This window comes from Pristis pectinata, chromosome 10 (assembly GCF_009764475.1).
Source record: "Pristis pectinata isolate sPriPec2 chromosome 10, sPriPec2.1.pri, whole genome shotgun sequence".
In the NCBI taxonomy this organism is placed as follows: Eukaryota; Metazoa; Chordata; class Chondrichthyes; order Rhinopristiformes; family Pristidae; genus Pristis; species Pristis pectinata.
In genome coordinates, this window is record NC_067414.1 from 27908860 (window position 1) to 27925978 (window position 17119).

Genomic DNA, 17119 nt, shown 5'->3' on the forward strand with positions numbered 1-17119 from the left:
ATCATTCAAATGCTCACTGATATGAGCTCCAGGAGCTGTAATGTCTTGAATGTCAGGTTCTCATGCTTGAGTTCAATTTCATTCAAGACCTTGCTCCTCCCCATCTCCTTCAGTCCAATATTGGCCTCCTGTGCTTCCACAATTCTCTTCCCTAAACAGTGGCAACTGTCCCTTCTGTAATCCTGGCCATAATCAGTGGAATCCCTTCCCCAAATCTCACTGCCTCTTCTACTTCTCTCCTTATTTTGGACATTCCTATAAAGTTTCTCTTTCATGAGGGTTTTAGCCACCTTAAGTCTCCCCTTTAAAAGTCAATGACCTGAAGCATTAACGCCAAGAGTATGTACAGAATTTTATGTTTTTCTTTGAATCTCATATTTCCAGCATCTGCATTTGTTTTGCTTTTCAACTTCTGACACTATCGGTCTCTCAATAACTCTTTAACATAGTGAAGGTTAGCAGGCAAGTGCTTTATTAAACAGAGGAGCACAGTAGGATGAGCAGCAATTGCCTTCCACATGCCTTCCAGTGTGCAGGCAGATAGCTTCTCCCTAGAGGCAGAGAGTCTCTGACATGTTCTATCATAAAATATCGCCGCTATATATGCCAGTAGGCCACATGGTATAATTCTTATGAAGGTGCCAAATAATATTACAGACGTTACAGCACAAAACTTTTCCTGGAAGCCCTCCTCCATCATTTCTAAACGTGGCTAGTAGTGTGGCAGCTAGCGTAATGCTATTACAGCACCAGCGACCCAGGTTCAATTCCGGCCACTGTCTGTAAGGAGCTTGTACGTTCTCCCTGTGTCTGGGTGGGTTTCCTCTGGGTGCTCTGGTTTCCTCCCACATTCCAAAGACATAACAGGTTAGGAAGCTGTGGGCATGTTATGTTGGTGCCGGAAGCGTGGCGACACTTGCGGGCTGCCCCCAGAACACTCTATGCAGAAGATGCATTTCACTGTGTGTTTCGATGTACATGTGACTAATAAAGATATCTTATCTCTTATCTTATCTTAACTCCTTGCCTTAGCTTCTGATATAGTAATTTAACTTTGGAATCCAAAAAGTAGGACGATGCATGCAGCTAATCTTGGTGAAACTTGAAAAGCAGTTAACAATTTTCCTGTGGCCAATAGGAGTTTGAGGATGCCTGGTGCCTCAGGCTGCTCTGGTACATGAATTCCTGCAGCAGGGCAGTAGGTCTGAGTACCAATCCCCAACCCCAGACAGACGAGGTCTCAGTCAGAAGCATTTCCAATTTCTAGCACTAACCCAAGTTATTCCAGAAAAAGATTGGATCAATGGCAATGATGTATGAGCTCCAGTATACTTGCCCTGCAAAAAGTTCCAGCAAAGACCACACAACTGCAGGATGTATGAACTGCTGCTTCTGGAATGAGTGGACTGGCTCTAATCACAATTATAAAAGTTACATCGAGCCAGGATATCCCAGTAGGGATATGAAAAGAACATCAGCTGATTTGTTCTGGGACCAACATCCATTTCTTTGGTTGTTCACGCCAAATAACTGCTCTCATGCCTGGTATCTTTGAATTTAAAGTACTTAATTTATATCATCCAACCAAATGTCAATGGGAAATTTTAACACCCATCTCCCACCACTGCCTTAATGGTGGCTGATACCATTTTCTGCCTGTGTAAAAGCAGACACTTCATTGAAATCCTTGAACCTTGCTCCTATACAGAGCAGTTAGATCGTTGGTTTATAGTTAACCTTAGCTTAACAATGCTTTCTAAGATTCAGGAAACCCAACAGGTGAAGGGAGACAGGACTGCCGGATCAAACAGTTAAGTGGTTATTTTGGCAATTCCTGTGAGCTGGGCAGGAACAGATATTCTCCCCCTCGCCCAAGCGAACGATCTACCATAATGATTCAACCGTCTCCTCTCACCTCCAAACCAATGAAGCTTAGTCTGCTCCTACCCTTCTGATTCCCCATCTGACCATCCCACCCCAATCCACTAATCCCTGGCCTTTTCTGGTCCCTGCTGCTGCCTTTTCATGCTGACTTTACCAGCTGCCATCCAGCCTGTCAATGTGACCAGCACCAACAAATTAAAAACTGATCAGGAGGCCCTGATGTTAAAGTTAGCAGGGCTTCTGAATGCTAGGAATTCTGGAATTTCACCACCAAATCCCACCCACTTCAATAAGTGTGCTCCCTGCTCTCCCCTCTCCCCCCATGAATATCAGGGGAATTGCCTTTCAGTGAGTGACAGTCAAGCCATAGCAGCCAAGGCTTTCCACTACTGACAAGCCACCTGAGTTTGTCAATGGCCTGACCTTGGAACACACAATCTTCCACATAGAACTTGTTTCCCAGCTGATCGTCAAGACACACCACAGTACAGGAACTTTCTAACTATTACTGGCACAGAGCACAGAAACAGGCCTTTCAGCCCAACTCATCCATGCCGACCAAGATGCCCATCTCAGCTCATCCCATTTACCCACATTTGACCCATATCCCTCTAAACCTAGCATAAGCTGAACCCAGAGTTGCATTGAGAGGCAGTTTAGGCCCACACCAGGTTAACTGGATGTCAAACCTGCCAAAGTGATTGAATGTCTCTGACATTAACAAGCCTTCAACACATTGAACATTTCTTAGAACCATTATGGTATTGTTGGGCTCCATGAGAAGTCAAATGGCAGAGCACAGCCATCCCAAGGTCACTGAACAACTGTGCAGATGTTGGGACTCCCAAGAGGTTTTGAAGGTAAGGGTTACCGGTCCTGAACACGCCGGCAATTTTTAAGTGGAAGAACAGATCAACACAATGAGATAAAGACCATTTGGAAAGAATATATTGCTAACATCATTGCTGCTCTGTAAAATGATAGGACCCGATCCAAGAGTAACATACTGCAATGATGATTTGAATGGAGATCTGCACAATGGAGACCCTGTGAATCAGAGGTACACCTACACTATTGTAGTGGGGATTAACTGGCCCTTCTATTGTTCCACTCTACTAGGAATACAGGATGAGCAAAATCATTATTAAGAGCAATAAAAATCATTTGGTTCAGTGAGCTAGTCCATAGGCTAGGAACAATCAGCCCCATCACCAATGAACCTCACTTGGAGCACAGAATTTCTGAATTATATTCTATACAATACCTCCTTGATACCCAAAGTTCTTTAAAGGGGATTTGAAGGGTAAGCTTTTTACTCAGAGAGTGATTGATATCTAGAACTCACTGCCAGAGGAGGTGGTGGAATCAGATACAATTACAAAGTTTAAGAGACATTTAGACAGGCACTTAAATAAGCAAAGCCCTAATGCGGGCACGTGTGATTAGTGTAGATGGTCAGGAAGGTCAGCATGGACATGCTGGACCGAAGGGCCAGTTTCTGTGCTGTACAACTCCATGACTCTATGAGATGAAGCCACTGCAGTTTTTAAATATACTGCCATCTGCACATGTCAGACTTAGCAGGCAATTTTCCTTTGATGGTGTTAATAATAATGTTTTAGAATGGAAATACTATGCAGAAACACCAAGAAATGGATCTGCTTATTCAATTGATATTGAATCTTTTTGGCCAATGCTATTTACTCCTTCTTGCGAGTGATAAAAAATGTAAAGTATACCCAACAAAGGTAAATAACTAACGGTTATTAGTTCACAACTAACTAAAAACTAACAACTGCAGTGTGTTTTAAATGACACTCCACAAAACCAATAAAAAGAAGCAAAGTGCAAATGCTGGAAACAGGCCAATCTTTTCCCTTCAACACTGTCCGGTATGATGTGTATTTTGAACATTTAGTTCCAACAGCCTGACATTGGTTCAGCTTAGTTTTAGTCACTCAGACAGGACCAGCCTGACCCAGGCTGATGCTGTGTGAAGTCACAGTAGAGCAAGGAAGGCAAATCTGGGCATTTCTTGTTCTTCTGAGTTTTCTGCCTGTGAGAACTCTTCTATGTGATTGGCTGTTGAGAGAGCTTAATAACATCTCACCTATTGAATACCAGGGAAGACAATGAACTCATGCCTCACAGAAACTTGTGTCAAAAGAGAGTTAACACCACAAAGGTCACCAGATATCCGAGGGCTGCTTTCCCTGAAGTTGGCAGTGGAAATCATTATTTTGCTGCTGACCAGAACTTCAGAAGCTTTGTTAGATCCTACTGTGTGTGAAAAGGCTGCTATGTATGTCAATGCAAAACCGTCCCAGAATAGTTCACTGATGCACTTGGGGAAGTTTCTGGGAGTGCAGTCAAATGAGTCATTCAAATTCTATGCAGCTTTAACAAAAAAAACAATCACAAATGTTACAGGCCAATAAATATTGAACTACAACTTCTATGTTGGGCAGTAAATGCTGCCATCTGGGTCGTGCATCCTGGATACCTTTGTGAAGGTGGAATATGTGGTAGCTTTGTGGTATTTGTTTATTCATAATAAGTGATAGGCATGCTGGTTATCTACTCATTGCAACCTCCCTGAACAAGAAAAACAGCAGCCAGGATTAAACAAATGTTTCCTCATGTCCTACTTCTCAGCTTTCACTATAAAGCACTTCAGTCATTACAAATCATTTTATTTCAGCCTGTGTTTCCTTTGATTAAATATTTACATGCACTATGCTCTAGCGACAGCTATTTTTTTAATTCAGCATAAAACATGGCCTGTAAATCACCCTCAAAGCTCCTTTCTTTTAAAGTTCCTTCACAAAGGCTTTATTTGCTCTACTCCTATTATTCAATTCCTTTCCAATGCAAATCAGAACAGAGTAAGGAGCAGCTCTGGTAATCATACAGACCACCTTTCACTAGTTTCACAATAAAAGAATGACTTTGTGTTTTATGACTAGCATTGCTACATGATAAACAATGATAAACTGCGGCTTGTCACATCCTTCTGTGCTGGCTGAGCAATGGTTTCGGTAAAGCCGTATTGTTTTATTATGGATGTTTGCAAAATGGTTGGGTGCATTTGAATCTATTCCATGCAGATGTACCTAAAACACAAAAACAAGGACAAAGAACTAGGTCAATTTAAAGAAAATGGCAAGGAAGAAATGATGTTATAAAGGAAAGATGAGTTCCGGATACAAGATCCTGAACTGGATAGGTTGGCCTGGATATCGAAGATAAATATCAGCATATCAGTTTGTGAGTACCTCCAGGTTCGATGCTCTCAAGTGTGCATGCATCCTGAAATTTGGCTGGTTCTATATGTGCCTCCTCACTAGCACTGAGTTTTCAGATTTTATGTTTTAGATGGTCACTTCTATGCATTTATTTTTGCTATATTTATGGAATTATGGAAATTTTTTTCCAGTATATGTCTAACAACAGATTTGGATGTAAATCAGATTTTAATACAACTAATACTTACAAAGTTCTGAAGTAATTGAAAATTAACCTTTGGGACTGATGCATGACCTGAGGAACTGGGAATGAGGATGTCATGACCATGAAGAGAAATTGGAGGAACTGGGGTTTAATTTCCACAGCCAAGATGACTAAGATGTTCACCTGAGAGAGATCAGCAAGATTACAATGGATTATATCACAATATATATGGTCAGGATGAAACAAGGGCACAAATTTAAAGTGGTCACAAGAATAAAGGGGAGAGCTGAAACATTTATTCATACAATTTTCAAGCCTTCTTAAAATATATTGTTAAATCAGTGTCCACAAGTTCTTGAAGGCAGAATTAGATAGTCAGTTATAGTACAGATAGAAAGGGCAGAGACATGAGAATAGAGGATGGAGGACAATAGGATTAGTTTTGATGGTTCCTGAGAAGGATAACACAGTATGGACTCAGAGGATTAAATTATCCAAATATGAACTGAAATTTTGCTACTGAATGTTTATTTTGCCTAATGGTTTCATAGTAGTTGATTATGTTTACAAAATGGTTGGATTTGTTTCAATCTATTCTATGCAGATGTACCTAAAACACAAAAACAAGAACAAAAAATTGGGTCATAGGATGACATAGAAGGATTGAAGTTAAAAAAGGAAAGGCGAGTTTCCGATACAAGATCCTGGACTTGGGAATGTTGGCCTGGATATGAAAGGTAAATATCAGCATACCGGTTTATGAGTTCAGTGTTCTCATCACTGCACACATAAGTGTAAAGTCCAAAACTTGTGTCTGCTCTTTACCAACCTATACCTGCCTCCTCATTGAGTTCCTCATGAAACCAACGGCAGAAAGCAAATTTGCAGCAGTTTCCCAGAATTCCTCCTGTGCAGTCCACTAAAAAACTCTGCCTCAGGCTTAACCTGATGCACTAAATTGAATGTCAAGGAACAACTGAGAGACCAAGTTAAGCAGGGTTCAGTTAAAGGTTTTGAATTGTTCTTATATGTTCTTAAGTGCTTTATATTTCACTTAAGTTTTAACATTTTTGATCACTTTAAAAATGTCTCAATTGTTTGATTTTCAACAGTTCTTGAATGTTTCTGAATGTCCCTTTTGACAGATTTAGCAACCGTCATTTTCTAATTGTTTCATACTGTGTAGGTCAGTGGTGAGTGGAAGGACCACACCTCTGGCTACAAATTCTGCACCATTACATGACTGGATCTGTTGGGCATCCATCAGTACTTTTACAGGAACAATTGCCAATGAATGAAGTATACGCATTTGTTCAATTTTGGAAGTTTTGCATTTTTGGTTCTCTCCCACTTCACAGCTTATTGTTGATTCAATAAAAGTTGGTCACCCAACCATTCCTAATTTACCTTACCTCTAAATTTTGAAATAATATGTTTTGGTGGATGGATAAAGAATTTGGGGACATGGAATGAAGATAATTAGCAAAAGAACCAAATACAGCATGAGAAAGAAGAAAGTTTTTACTCAGCAGATGGTTAGGGTCTGTAATGCACTACCAGGAACAGTACTGGAGGCAGATTCAATTGTTGGCCTGGATAAGTATCTAAAAGGAAAGAGGAAAGGGCAGGAATTGGGACTAACTGGATTATTTTTACATAGAGCTTGTATGGAAATGATTGGCCTCCTTCTATGCTGTAACCATTCCATGATTCTGTGTATTACTCACATTACTCAGAATGTTCTTAAAGCACAAAAGAAATGGTAAAGTCCATTACTATTTTAAGCCTTACATAAAACTGAAAATATTCTTTGGTTAAGCTTTAGCCTACCTCATGAGCTCTAAAATGTGTAGCAGAGACAGGTAAATGTCATTTTTAATATTTTATAATAAGATCTGTGACATTCAGTTGGCTGGTAAATGTCAGTTTCTAAACACAGAATTTATTCTGTACCCGTGGTGTTGACCTGGCTTTGATGAAGCTACCTTAGTGGGAAATAAAAATCATTGTTCTCATCGGAAGCCAGCTGACTCCCATGCTGCACTGTTGGAGAGAAATAGATGTACCAGTTACTGAAAGGAAAAGTAGCAAATTCACAAGAAAATCCAACACAGAATACACATGTGAAATTGTTATTGTTTGCGATGGACAAAAGATAGTACTTATACATCACACAAATATCACACAAGTAGCGTTTATATATCACACAAACTGGATATGTACTGCTGCTGCAAAAAGCTCATTTTCATGGCATTTATACCCTGCCTATGACAATAAACTGGAACTTAACAATAAACTTGAACTTGAACAAGGTGGTGCCTAGTTAATTAGTCACCATCCATCCCTGGGAAAACTGGGATTGTTCTTCAAGCACAGAAATTTGAAGGAAGATTTAATAGAAGTTGTTCAAAACAACGAAGTGAATTGTGGAATAAATAAGGAGACACTTTTTCCACTGGCAGGAGAATTAACAATCAAGCAAAATGGATTTAAGATAATTGACCAAAGGACCAGAGGGAGAACAAGAACAGTCTTTCTGTGCAGCTCTGCGTGCATTGTCTATCGGAGTGAAAGAAGCAGATTCAATAGTAACTGGATATGTACCTGAAGAGCCATGTGAAGGAGCAGTGGAGTGGGAACTCCTTCAAAAGATGATGGCCCGAATGGCCTTCACATATGTCTATGAAAAGAAACATGTCCATTGGAATTGTGAAGGTTCAGCCACTTTAAATTTGGTCTCAGTTAACAGACAACAGGATTGAATGGCTACAGACGCTTCTTAACATAACAATGAACTGTTAAAATTTGATGTTCATCAAATGTGAGCATTTAAATTTATCAAACAAACCTTTCATTTTGGTTGTAGGTAATGACGCTCTTTAAAACTTACAATTTTTCATTTGAAGCATTCGTTTTAATCTTACCTCAAGCATTTTTCTGATAGTTCTAATGGTTTTTTTAAAGTGTAAAATTTTCAACATACACCAGAGCAGTATTTTAATCACCCAGTAAACTTTGTACTCATAAATGGTGTGAAACTAGCAGATACATACAGCCCAGGAGCCTTGGATACAGAACCAGCTTCATCCCAGAGTACTGGCAGTCTAAACACAGTTATCTTAAGGCTTCATAATAATTCCTGGCAGCCTTACATTTTCCAAGGGATATAAATCTTGTGTTACAACATTATTGTGCTAGCTTTCTGCCTGTTCAATGCCTTCTATCTGATCTATCCCACTGTGATTAACGTCAGTTTCTGTACTACACAAATCCAACACTTAATGGGAGGCAACTTGTAAGAGCAAGACGTAGAGTTTTGGAGTCATAGAGTCAAAGGCCCTTCTGCCCATTGAGTCTGCACCGACTAATAAGAATCCATTTACACTAATCCTATATTGATCCCATTTTATTCTCCCCATATTCCCATCAACTCCTCCCAGATTCTACTACTAACTTTACTCTCCGGGCAATTTGCAGTGGCTAATTAACACACAAGCCCGCATGTCCTCGGGATGTGGGAGGAAACTAGAGCACCCAGAAAAAACCCATGTGGTCACAGGGAGAACTTGCAAATTCCACACAAAGAGTCAGGACTGAACTTAGTTTCTGGAGCTGTGAGGCAGTAGCTCTTCCAACTGTACCACTGTATTGTCCCAAGTTGTTAAAGCTTTAGCTAGCATTTTGTCATCAATGTGAACATTTGCATCAAACACACAGGTGCTTGGTTTATCACCCTTTTGTTCAACATTGCAGCGGGGTCATCTTATCATTTATCAGTGTGAAACAACAGCTTTGTGTTGCTCCTGTGCTCCTCCTTCCCAGTCCTGATGAAGGGTCTCAGCCTGAAACATCAATTGTTTATTTCCCTCCATGGATGCTGCCTGACCTGCTGAGTTCCTCCAGCCCTTTTTGCGTATTGCTCCAGATTCCAGCATCTGCAGAATTTTTTGTGTCTCTGTCTTTGTGTTTAAACATTAGCTATTAACCTAGTGACATGCCCCAAGGTGTTCCATGGGAGATTTGTTGGACTAAATTTGATGACATGCCATTTGACAAGTTATTAGGATTGATATCCACAACTGGACAAAAGAGTAGGATTCAAGTGCAAACTTAAGAGGAGGAAAGGGAGGTTTCGAAAGGGAATTCCAGAGCTGATAGCAGGTATCAGAGATTCAGGTGAGAAAGTGCAGCAGGGGGCGCTCAGATGGTTTTAGGCAGGGGTGGCTTCAGAAACAGGGAGGGGTGAGATAGTGGAGGGATTTGAGCACATGCATGTAGATTTCAAAATGGGACCTTTGCCATACTGGGAGCCAATGTAGGTTAGAAAGCAGAAGAGTGATGGGTGAGTGGTGCAAGTTTGGATACTGGCACCAAAGCTTTGGATGAGCTCAATTTTATGCAGAGTGCAAAATAGGGCACTGACCAGATAAGCACTAGAATTGTGAAGTCAAGGGGTAATAGGAGTAGCAGTGAAACTTTCAGCCACAGGTAGGTCAAGGTAGGGTCAGACAGGTGCAAACCTGCTGAGGTTTCCTTCCAAAACATTTTGGTGACAATATACCTGCTCCTCACTTGCCTTCTTCCTTTGAGGGGGAAAGGAGTGCAGATCTTTGCAGTCTTCAATGGACTTCAGCTAGTTGGGTGGCACAGTAGTGTAGCGGTTAGCGCGACGCTATTACAGCGCCAGCAATCGGGGTTCGATTCTCGTCGCTGTCTGTAAGGAGTTTGTACATTCTCCCGTGTCTGTGTGGGTTTCCTACGGGTGCTCCAGTTTCCTCCCACATTGCAAAGACATACGGGTAGGTTAATTGGGTTTAAAATGGGCGGCGCGGACTCATTGGACCAGAAGGGCCTGTTACCAAGCTGTAAATAAAATTTTAAAAATTTAAAATTTAAGTAGTAAGCAGGCATTTAACAGTTTCAAGCTTTGCAAAGTGGCTAAAGGAACAATAGGCTCAGGTAGTGACAGCCGCGGCTGTTGGCAGAAGACAGCCCTTGAAGGAGATGTCTTCTGGGCAGTGAGGGTGGGAGGCCTCAAGGCACTGTGTAGCATTTCTTGCAATGGTGAGGCTTGAACCTCTGCCATCTGGTAGGAATTGGCAGAGGTTCAAACCTCACCATTGTAAGAAAAGCTACACAGTGCCGAAAGTGGGTTAACAACCTCGTAAGAAAACCCGTGGTAAAATGAGAAGAATAAAGTGGGAAACACAGCAGCCAGTTAACACAGCTCATGTGCCTACTGTAGTCTCAAATAACTAGACCATGTGTTTTAGTAATGCTAATTTAGGGATATATATTGGCCACGACACTGGCAAGAACACCCCTGATCCTCCACAAAGAGGATCTTTTGTGTCCACTTAAGAGGACAGATGCTGCCTTAGTTTAATGCCTCATCGAAGGTAACACCTCTGCCAGTGCAGCAATACCCCAGCGCTGCAGCAAGTTGTTAGCTTTGATCTTTCCCAAGTCGCCCTTGAATGTTCTCCTTACAAGGAGGTCAACAGTTTTGTTAAGGAATTCAGCAACTCATAACAGGCTTAGGCAGGGTAATCAGGAAGGAAATATTTCTCTGAACAAGGGTAACGTCAATTTGGTAGAAGAATGAGATAAGAGTTGAGGTGAAATGTTTTCACCCAAAGAGCAGTGGGTGTGCGGAAGTTACTGCCTGGAGGATAATGGAGTCAGAAACTCTCAATGTCTCATTGCAGCAGGAGGTGAACTTGAACAGTTGTAACGTCCAGGGCTACAGACCAAGAGCTGGGGAAGGGGAGTAACCCAAATAGCTCGATTTATGACCAGCAGAGATATAATGGACTGAATTTCCTCATTTTATGTGATAAGTTCCACTGATTTTACTATTAGAGCAGTTCAATTGACAAGCAGTGCTTGAAATGTCTCAACAACTGTTTAGAAAAGTATCATGGAGTCATAAGGTTATACAGAACGAAAATAGACCCTTCAGCCCAATTCATCCATGCTGACCAATGTCTATCTGAGCTCATCCCATTTGCCTGTATTTAGCCTCTATCCCTCTGAACCTTTTGCATCCATGTACCTGTCTAAATGTCTTTTAAACATTGTGATTGTACCCACCTCTACAGCTTCTTCTAGCAGCTCGTCCTTTCCACCCACCTCCCTCTGTGTGTATCATTGTTGTGAGCAATACAATATCCAAATTCCACCATACCCAATTGAGAATTTGAAATCAGTTTTTAAAAAAAATCTGTAAATAATTGCTGGCATCAGCAAAGGAGACTAGGAAGTTATAAATTGTTGTTAAAAAGCCAGTGTCCTATAATTAACACTGGTCTGTCTGCGACTCCAGCATCTGTCAGACACTTTACTGATGTGGCCTACAATATCTCCCTATTGTATTAAAGTGCTTCAAAGAATCTGCAGCAGTTCCAAAAAAATGCCCTGCTGCAGGGTAGTGAAGGATGGGCAGTACATACCAGCCTTGGCAGTGACATCTGCATCTCAAGATAGAATACACTTTGCAGCATCATTCAACCACATCAAATAGCAAGACAAAGAGAGCAGCCTTTTAGGAGCTGCAGCCAATCACAATCCTCCCTTTAATCATGGAAAATATGCTTATTATCTGACCTTATTGAATTGCCAGCTCCATATACTCCTTGTACAATTAGTTATAGGTGCAGAGCAAACCTGGAAACCCTTGTTCCTGGGATCCTGTATTTGACCATTCTGTTCATAAAACCAGACTCAATGTCATCACATTCAATCTAATCTCCTTGTAGACATTAGGGTAAATTGTGGAGGGTGCAGATCCATCGGATGGGGAGAGAGGCACTGTGATCTGTGGAATCAGTGCCAGTCATTGTAGTCACCTCTCAGTAGAATAAGTTGGACCAGCCATGGATGGTGAGAGAGCAGGGAAATTGAGGGCAGCGTTGGAGATTCCACAGAGGTGAAAGCTCACAGAGTTCACTGAATAGTCATCAGATGTTACTACAATGCTACAATGTAATATTGGTCCGTGCACATCATATACTTATACTGTGAGTAACTGAGCATGACCCTGGATGAGGATATCTTACTGCTGTTAACATTACACAAGCATAAAATCTCACAGCACAGAGTCATGCAGTCCTTCATACCCATGCCAGTTCTTTGATTAATTATGACATTATATTATTCAGAAGGCAATCCTATATCTACCTTAATGTGAGTTTGTCAGCAAGAAACCAACTGCAATTTGTTGTAAATGTTACCCAAAGAATTATGAAAATAATGACAAAATATTACCTCTTATAGATATAAACATTATTTAAAAATGCACCTATTACTTTTTGCACAGTGTATCTGGATTCTCCACTGTTGCCGACAAGGTGGCAACTGTTCATGTCAGGTGAGATGAAGGTCGCGCCGATGTAATTGGCTCAGTGTGCAACAGGATGGAGCACGCAATGGATTTTTTTGATATTATTGAGCTGCTGGTGACTGATTTTATGGGTGTGAAAATAGGCAAATTATTTCCCCGATTCAACAGTGAAGGTCACCAGATTTGTTGCTGATTGTTTTGACACTGCGGGAAGTCTATCCTGAATTGGTAGTACTAAATGGACAAAGTACATCGATACGTATTCCACTTCCAAAATGCAGTTCAATTGACTTCAATCCAAATTTGGAAAATGGAGTACATTGGCAGATATATATTATATGCTTAGTTCTATTGGTTAGTCATAGAGAGAGAAACCATGTAACAGGTACTTTGACCCACTGAGTTCACACCGACTATCAAGCACCCACTTATACTAATCCCATTTTATTCTCCTCATATTCCCATCATCCCCCATTATCTACCACTCACCTACATCCTTGGGCAATTTACAGAGGCTAATTATTCTACCCATTTCCCAGCATGCTCCAGCCGGGACAAGGTGGTGGTGCAGCACAATGCTGCTAACATGCTGTAATATTGGTCCGTGCACATCATATACTTATACTGTGAGTAACTGAGCACGACCCTGGATGAGGATATCTTACTGCTGTTAACATTACACAAGCATAAAATCTCACAGCACAGACAGAGTCATGCAGTCCTTCATACCCATGCCAGTTCTTTGATTAATTATAACATTATATTATTCAGAAGGCAATCCTATATCTACCTTAATGTGAGTTTGTCAGCAAGAAACCAACTGCAAACTGTTACCAAACTCATCCAAGTGTGTACGCAACATATGTCCAATTAACCATCTACTTCCAAAGTTAACAGAATTTTGTGATAAGTTCCAAGTAATGTAAAAGTATGCTGGTCAACAATTAAACATTGACGTCAGAGAAATATTTCAAGGTGCCAATGAGACACTAAAATTAAAGAACCTAAGACTTTTTTAAATAAACAGCTTTGCCGCAGTGGTAGTGACATTTTCTGGGCTTACTGTGCTTCCACAATTCTGCAATGATGGCTTCTCACTGGTCCTCTAGAAGCTAAATCCAGTCAATTGTAATATATTGATATCCAGTATAACCAAAATCATACAGAAGCAACATACATGAATTATACCTCTGAGCATAGATCACAAGGCATTAATTATTCTGTAAAAGGTTTAAGATGTTTGAAAGATGTTGCCACAATCTACATTAGCAATTAAATTTGTACCAATTTTAAATGCAGTGTAAACTACCTCGAAGCTTGTGGAATACATTCCACAGGATGAGAACTAAAAGCTGAAGGCATTAACCCACACTGGCTCTGGAGCTGCAGTGCCAGAGACACAGACGCAGGTGGTTTGCCTGAGGAACTGCATTTGTTGCAGGGACATAAAAGAAAAAATCATCTTTTTAAAGGGTTGGCTGACAGTGAGTCTTACAGACCAGGAGGTCCTAACCTTGATGCTGCTCCTGCATTGAATCTCAGCCAGGACAACATCTGCTGCAAAAGCAAGACACCCCCTGTGGATGCTGGAGATCTGAAATAAAAACCAGAAACATTGGAAATCTGAAACAGAAACATGAAATGCTGGAATGACACAGCATGTCAGGCAGCATCAGCAGAGAGAGGAACACAACTAACATTTCAGGTCAATGATTGCTAGCTGCAACAAGTTACCTCTCAGATCCCTCAATGGGAGATAGGAAAAGAGCAGCCAGGATTTCTTCTGCAGCCAGTCTTGGCAGCAGGTGAGGTGCTAAGTGTAAAACTGCACTGCAGCATGAACAAAGAATATAGAACAATCTTTTACCTACTGTTTGCAACATAGGTGCAACAAATGCTGAGGTAGAGTTTCCATCTTGCCAAATATCAGAACGAACTAAAAATCAGATAACACTTGTGAACTTCGGTTTCTTTGTTGTTAAAACCAAAATTTATATTTTAGTGTAAAATTTACAGTTAGAGATCACACTAAATACTTTATAGATCTGTAACATGCCAAAGGTTTCCCATATTACATTTCAAATTTTAGTTTTTTTTTGTGAACAACCAGTAATTTTGAAAAAGGGAGGTATTATGTTTGATTCAAGGTTTTTTCTTTGGTTCTTTGTTCCCATACGTCGGGAATTCATGACAAATCCTGCTATGGAGTTTGAAAAAGGCTACACAATTCCAGAAGGAATGCAGCACCAATGGATAATGATGCTGGTTAAATAGAGGTATACACTCCCTCAATAAAAAATGTATGAGAATCACTACAGCGTTTCATTTCCAGTTCCTGACATTGACAGAAACAGAGAACGAGCCAATGAGGAAGAAGGAAAATGATCAAGTCTGTCAATATTAACTCCTGGACCAATCTTGCTGTATCTCATCAACATGAACCATTAATTTTATAGCATAAGTGAAAAAAAGTGTGTCTTTCTTCATCATTTTATCCCAGTCAAGTTTCTTGCCACTGATTCCAGCTTCATCAAATGCAGTTGAGACCAGGATTCCCTCTATGAGATCTTCCTCGCTGGCCCTTTCCCATACACCCAACATGCTGTAACATCCCAAACGTGTGCCCATCTCACACAGACTCCTTGTTTGAACCTCCCTAGTTCTGTTTTGGCCCTGTCATCATTAAAATCTCTAATTAAATGTTGTATTTCTATGGCAAAGGTAATTTACCCCATTTCATACTCCTCAACCTGTCAGCAGCCTTTGGCATCTTGGGCCACACCATTCTATTCCACTGTCTCTCTGCCACTGACTGGGTCACTAGTCTGATTTCATTCCTATCCATCCAGACAGAATCATATGTAACTGCTTCTCTTCCCACCTCCATGCAAGCATCACTTGATGTTCCCCAAGTATCTGTCTGTAGCTCCCTCTTATTTCTCATCTGCACACTGCCCCTTGACAGGATCACTCAAAGTCACAGTGTTAGTGTCCATGTCAACACCCAGCTCTACATCTCAGCCTCTTCTCTTAACGCCTCCACTGTGGCTAACCTGCCAGACTGCTTTCCTGCCATTCAGACCGGATACGCAGAAATTTCCCCCAACTAAAATATGAGAAAAGTCAAAGCTACTGTCTTTTGTCCTTATAACAAATTCCATTCTCAGGACACTGAGTCCATCTCTCTCTCTCTCTCTCTCTCTCTCTCTCTCTCTCTCTCTCTCTGACAACCATCTGAAGCTAAACTAGATTGTTCACAACACTGGTGTCATTCTTGGCCTCAAAGACACTTTGCTCCTCCAAATCTGGCTACTTATCCCCAGGTTTCATTGCTCCAGAATTGCAGGCCATCCTTCAGCTGCCAAACCCAATAAACCTTTCCATCCCTTTACCTCCTTCAGAATTTTCTTAATTACTTATCTCTTTAGCCAAGCTTTTGGAAACCTCTCCCGAGTTCTTGTGTGGCTTGACATGCACATTTAATTTGGTAATCCTCTCATGAAGCACCTTGAGACTTTTAATCCATAGTAAAGCCTAGCATGAAGTTGTTGTTATTAACATCCTGTATTACAAACAGAAGATGATGATAGAATATTGTTGGAGGTTTGGGTAACCCTTTGCTTTGTCAGTGGACAAAATAAGAGTAAAACTAGTCATGCTTTTTTTGAATTGTGGAACATGATCAAAGTTTCACAGCCTAGTCCCTTGACTGCAATCCTAATGCGACCAAGCCCACATGCAGTAAGGCCTGGATCATTTGACTGCAATCAAATCCACCACCCTAAATATTACTCTGCCACTGGTGAATAATGTATGCAGTAGTCTCCTCTGAGTAATTCCCCAAGGCCTCCATGGTAGAACCTCTGAAACCCATAAACACCACCACCTAGAGGGACAAAGGCTGCAGGAACATGGGAACACTTGCAAGTTCACCTCATGATCCTGACTTGGAAATATATTGCCTTCCTTCATTGTCACTTGGTTTAAATTCTGGAAATCATTAGCTAAGAGCTTTGCTTAAATCCTTATCTAAAATATCTCTGCACGAGACAGCAGTGCTTGAAGAAGGTAGCTCACTACACTTTTCCTAGGGCAATTGGGGCAGTCTGTTAAAATTTGATCTGGCCAGTAACACCCACATCTGACAAAGAATAAAAATAAACATAGATTCACAATATTTCTCCAAGGTTTCTGCTGAGAGTACAATTTCATGATGTGGTGAAGAATCCATGCAGAAAGCACTTGCATTGAAATTCAAATTGCTTTCTCTAATATTTTCTAGAAAAGATTCATAATTCCGTTGAATCTTACATAAGAATTGTATAATTTTCCACCACCATTGAGGTTGACTGATTTTACTCGTCTCATATACCCAGAAACCAATGATTAGATTCGTCTCAAACAATATTCAATTGACAATTTCTGGTTAAACTGAACAATATG

The 17119-nt window shown here is 40.7% G+C and overlaps 1 protein-coding gene across 1 annotated transcript in view; it reads right to left on the minus strand.

Moving 5' to 3' along the window:
- Positions 1-7957: 7957 nt before the first annotated feature.
- Positions 7958-17119, minus strand: part of ube3d (ubiquitin protein ligase E3D) — a 159112-nt gene continuing 149950 nt past the window's right edge. Inside the window, exon 10 of the mRNA XM_052025342.1 lies at positions 7958-8014. Coding sequence (XP_051881302.1) covers positions 7979-8014 — 36 coding nt within the window. The 3' untranslated portion in view covers positions 7958-7978. The remainder of the gene's footprint in view (positions 8015-17119) is intronic.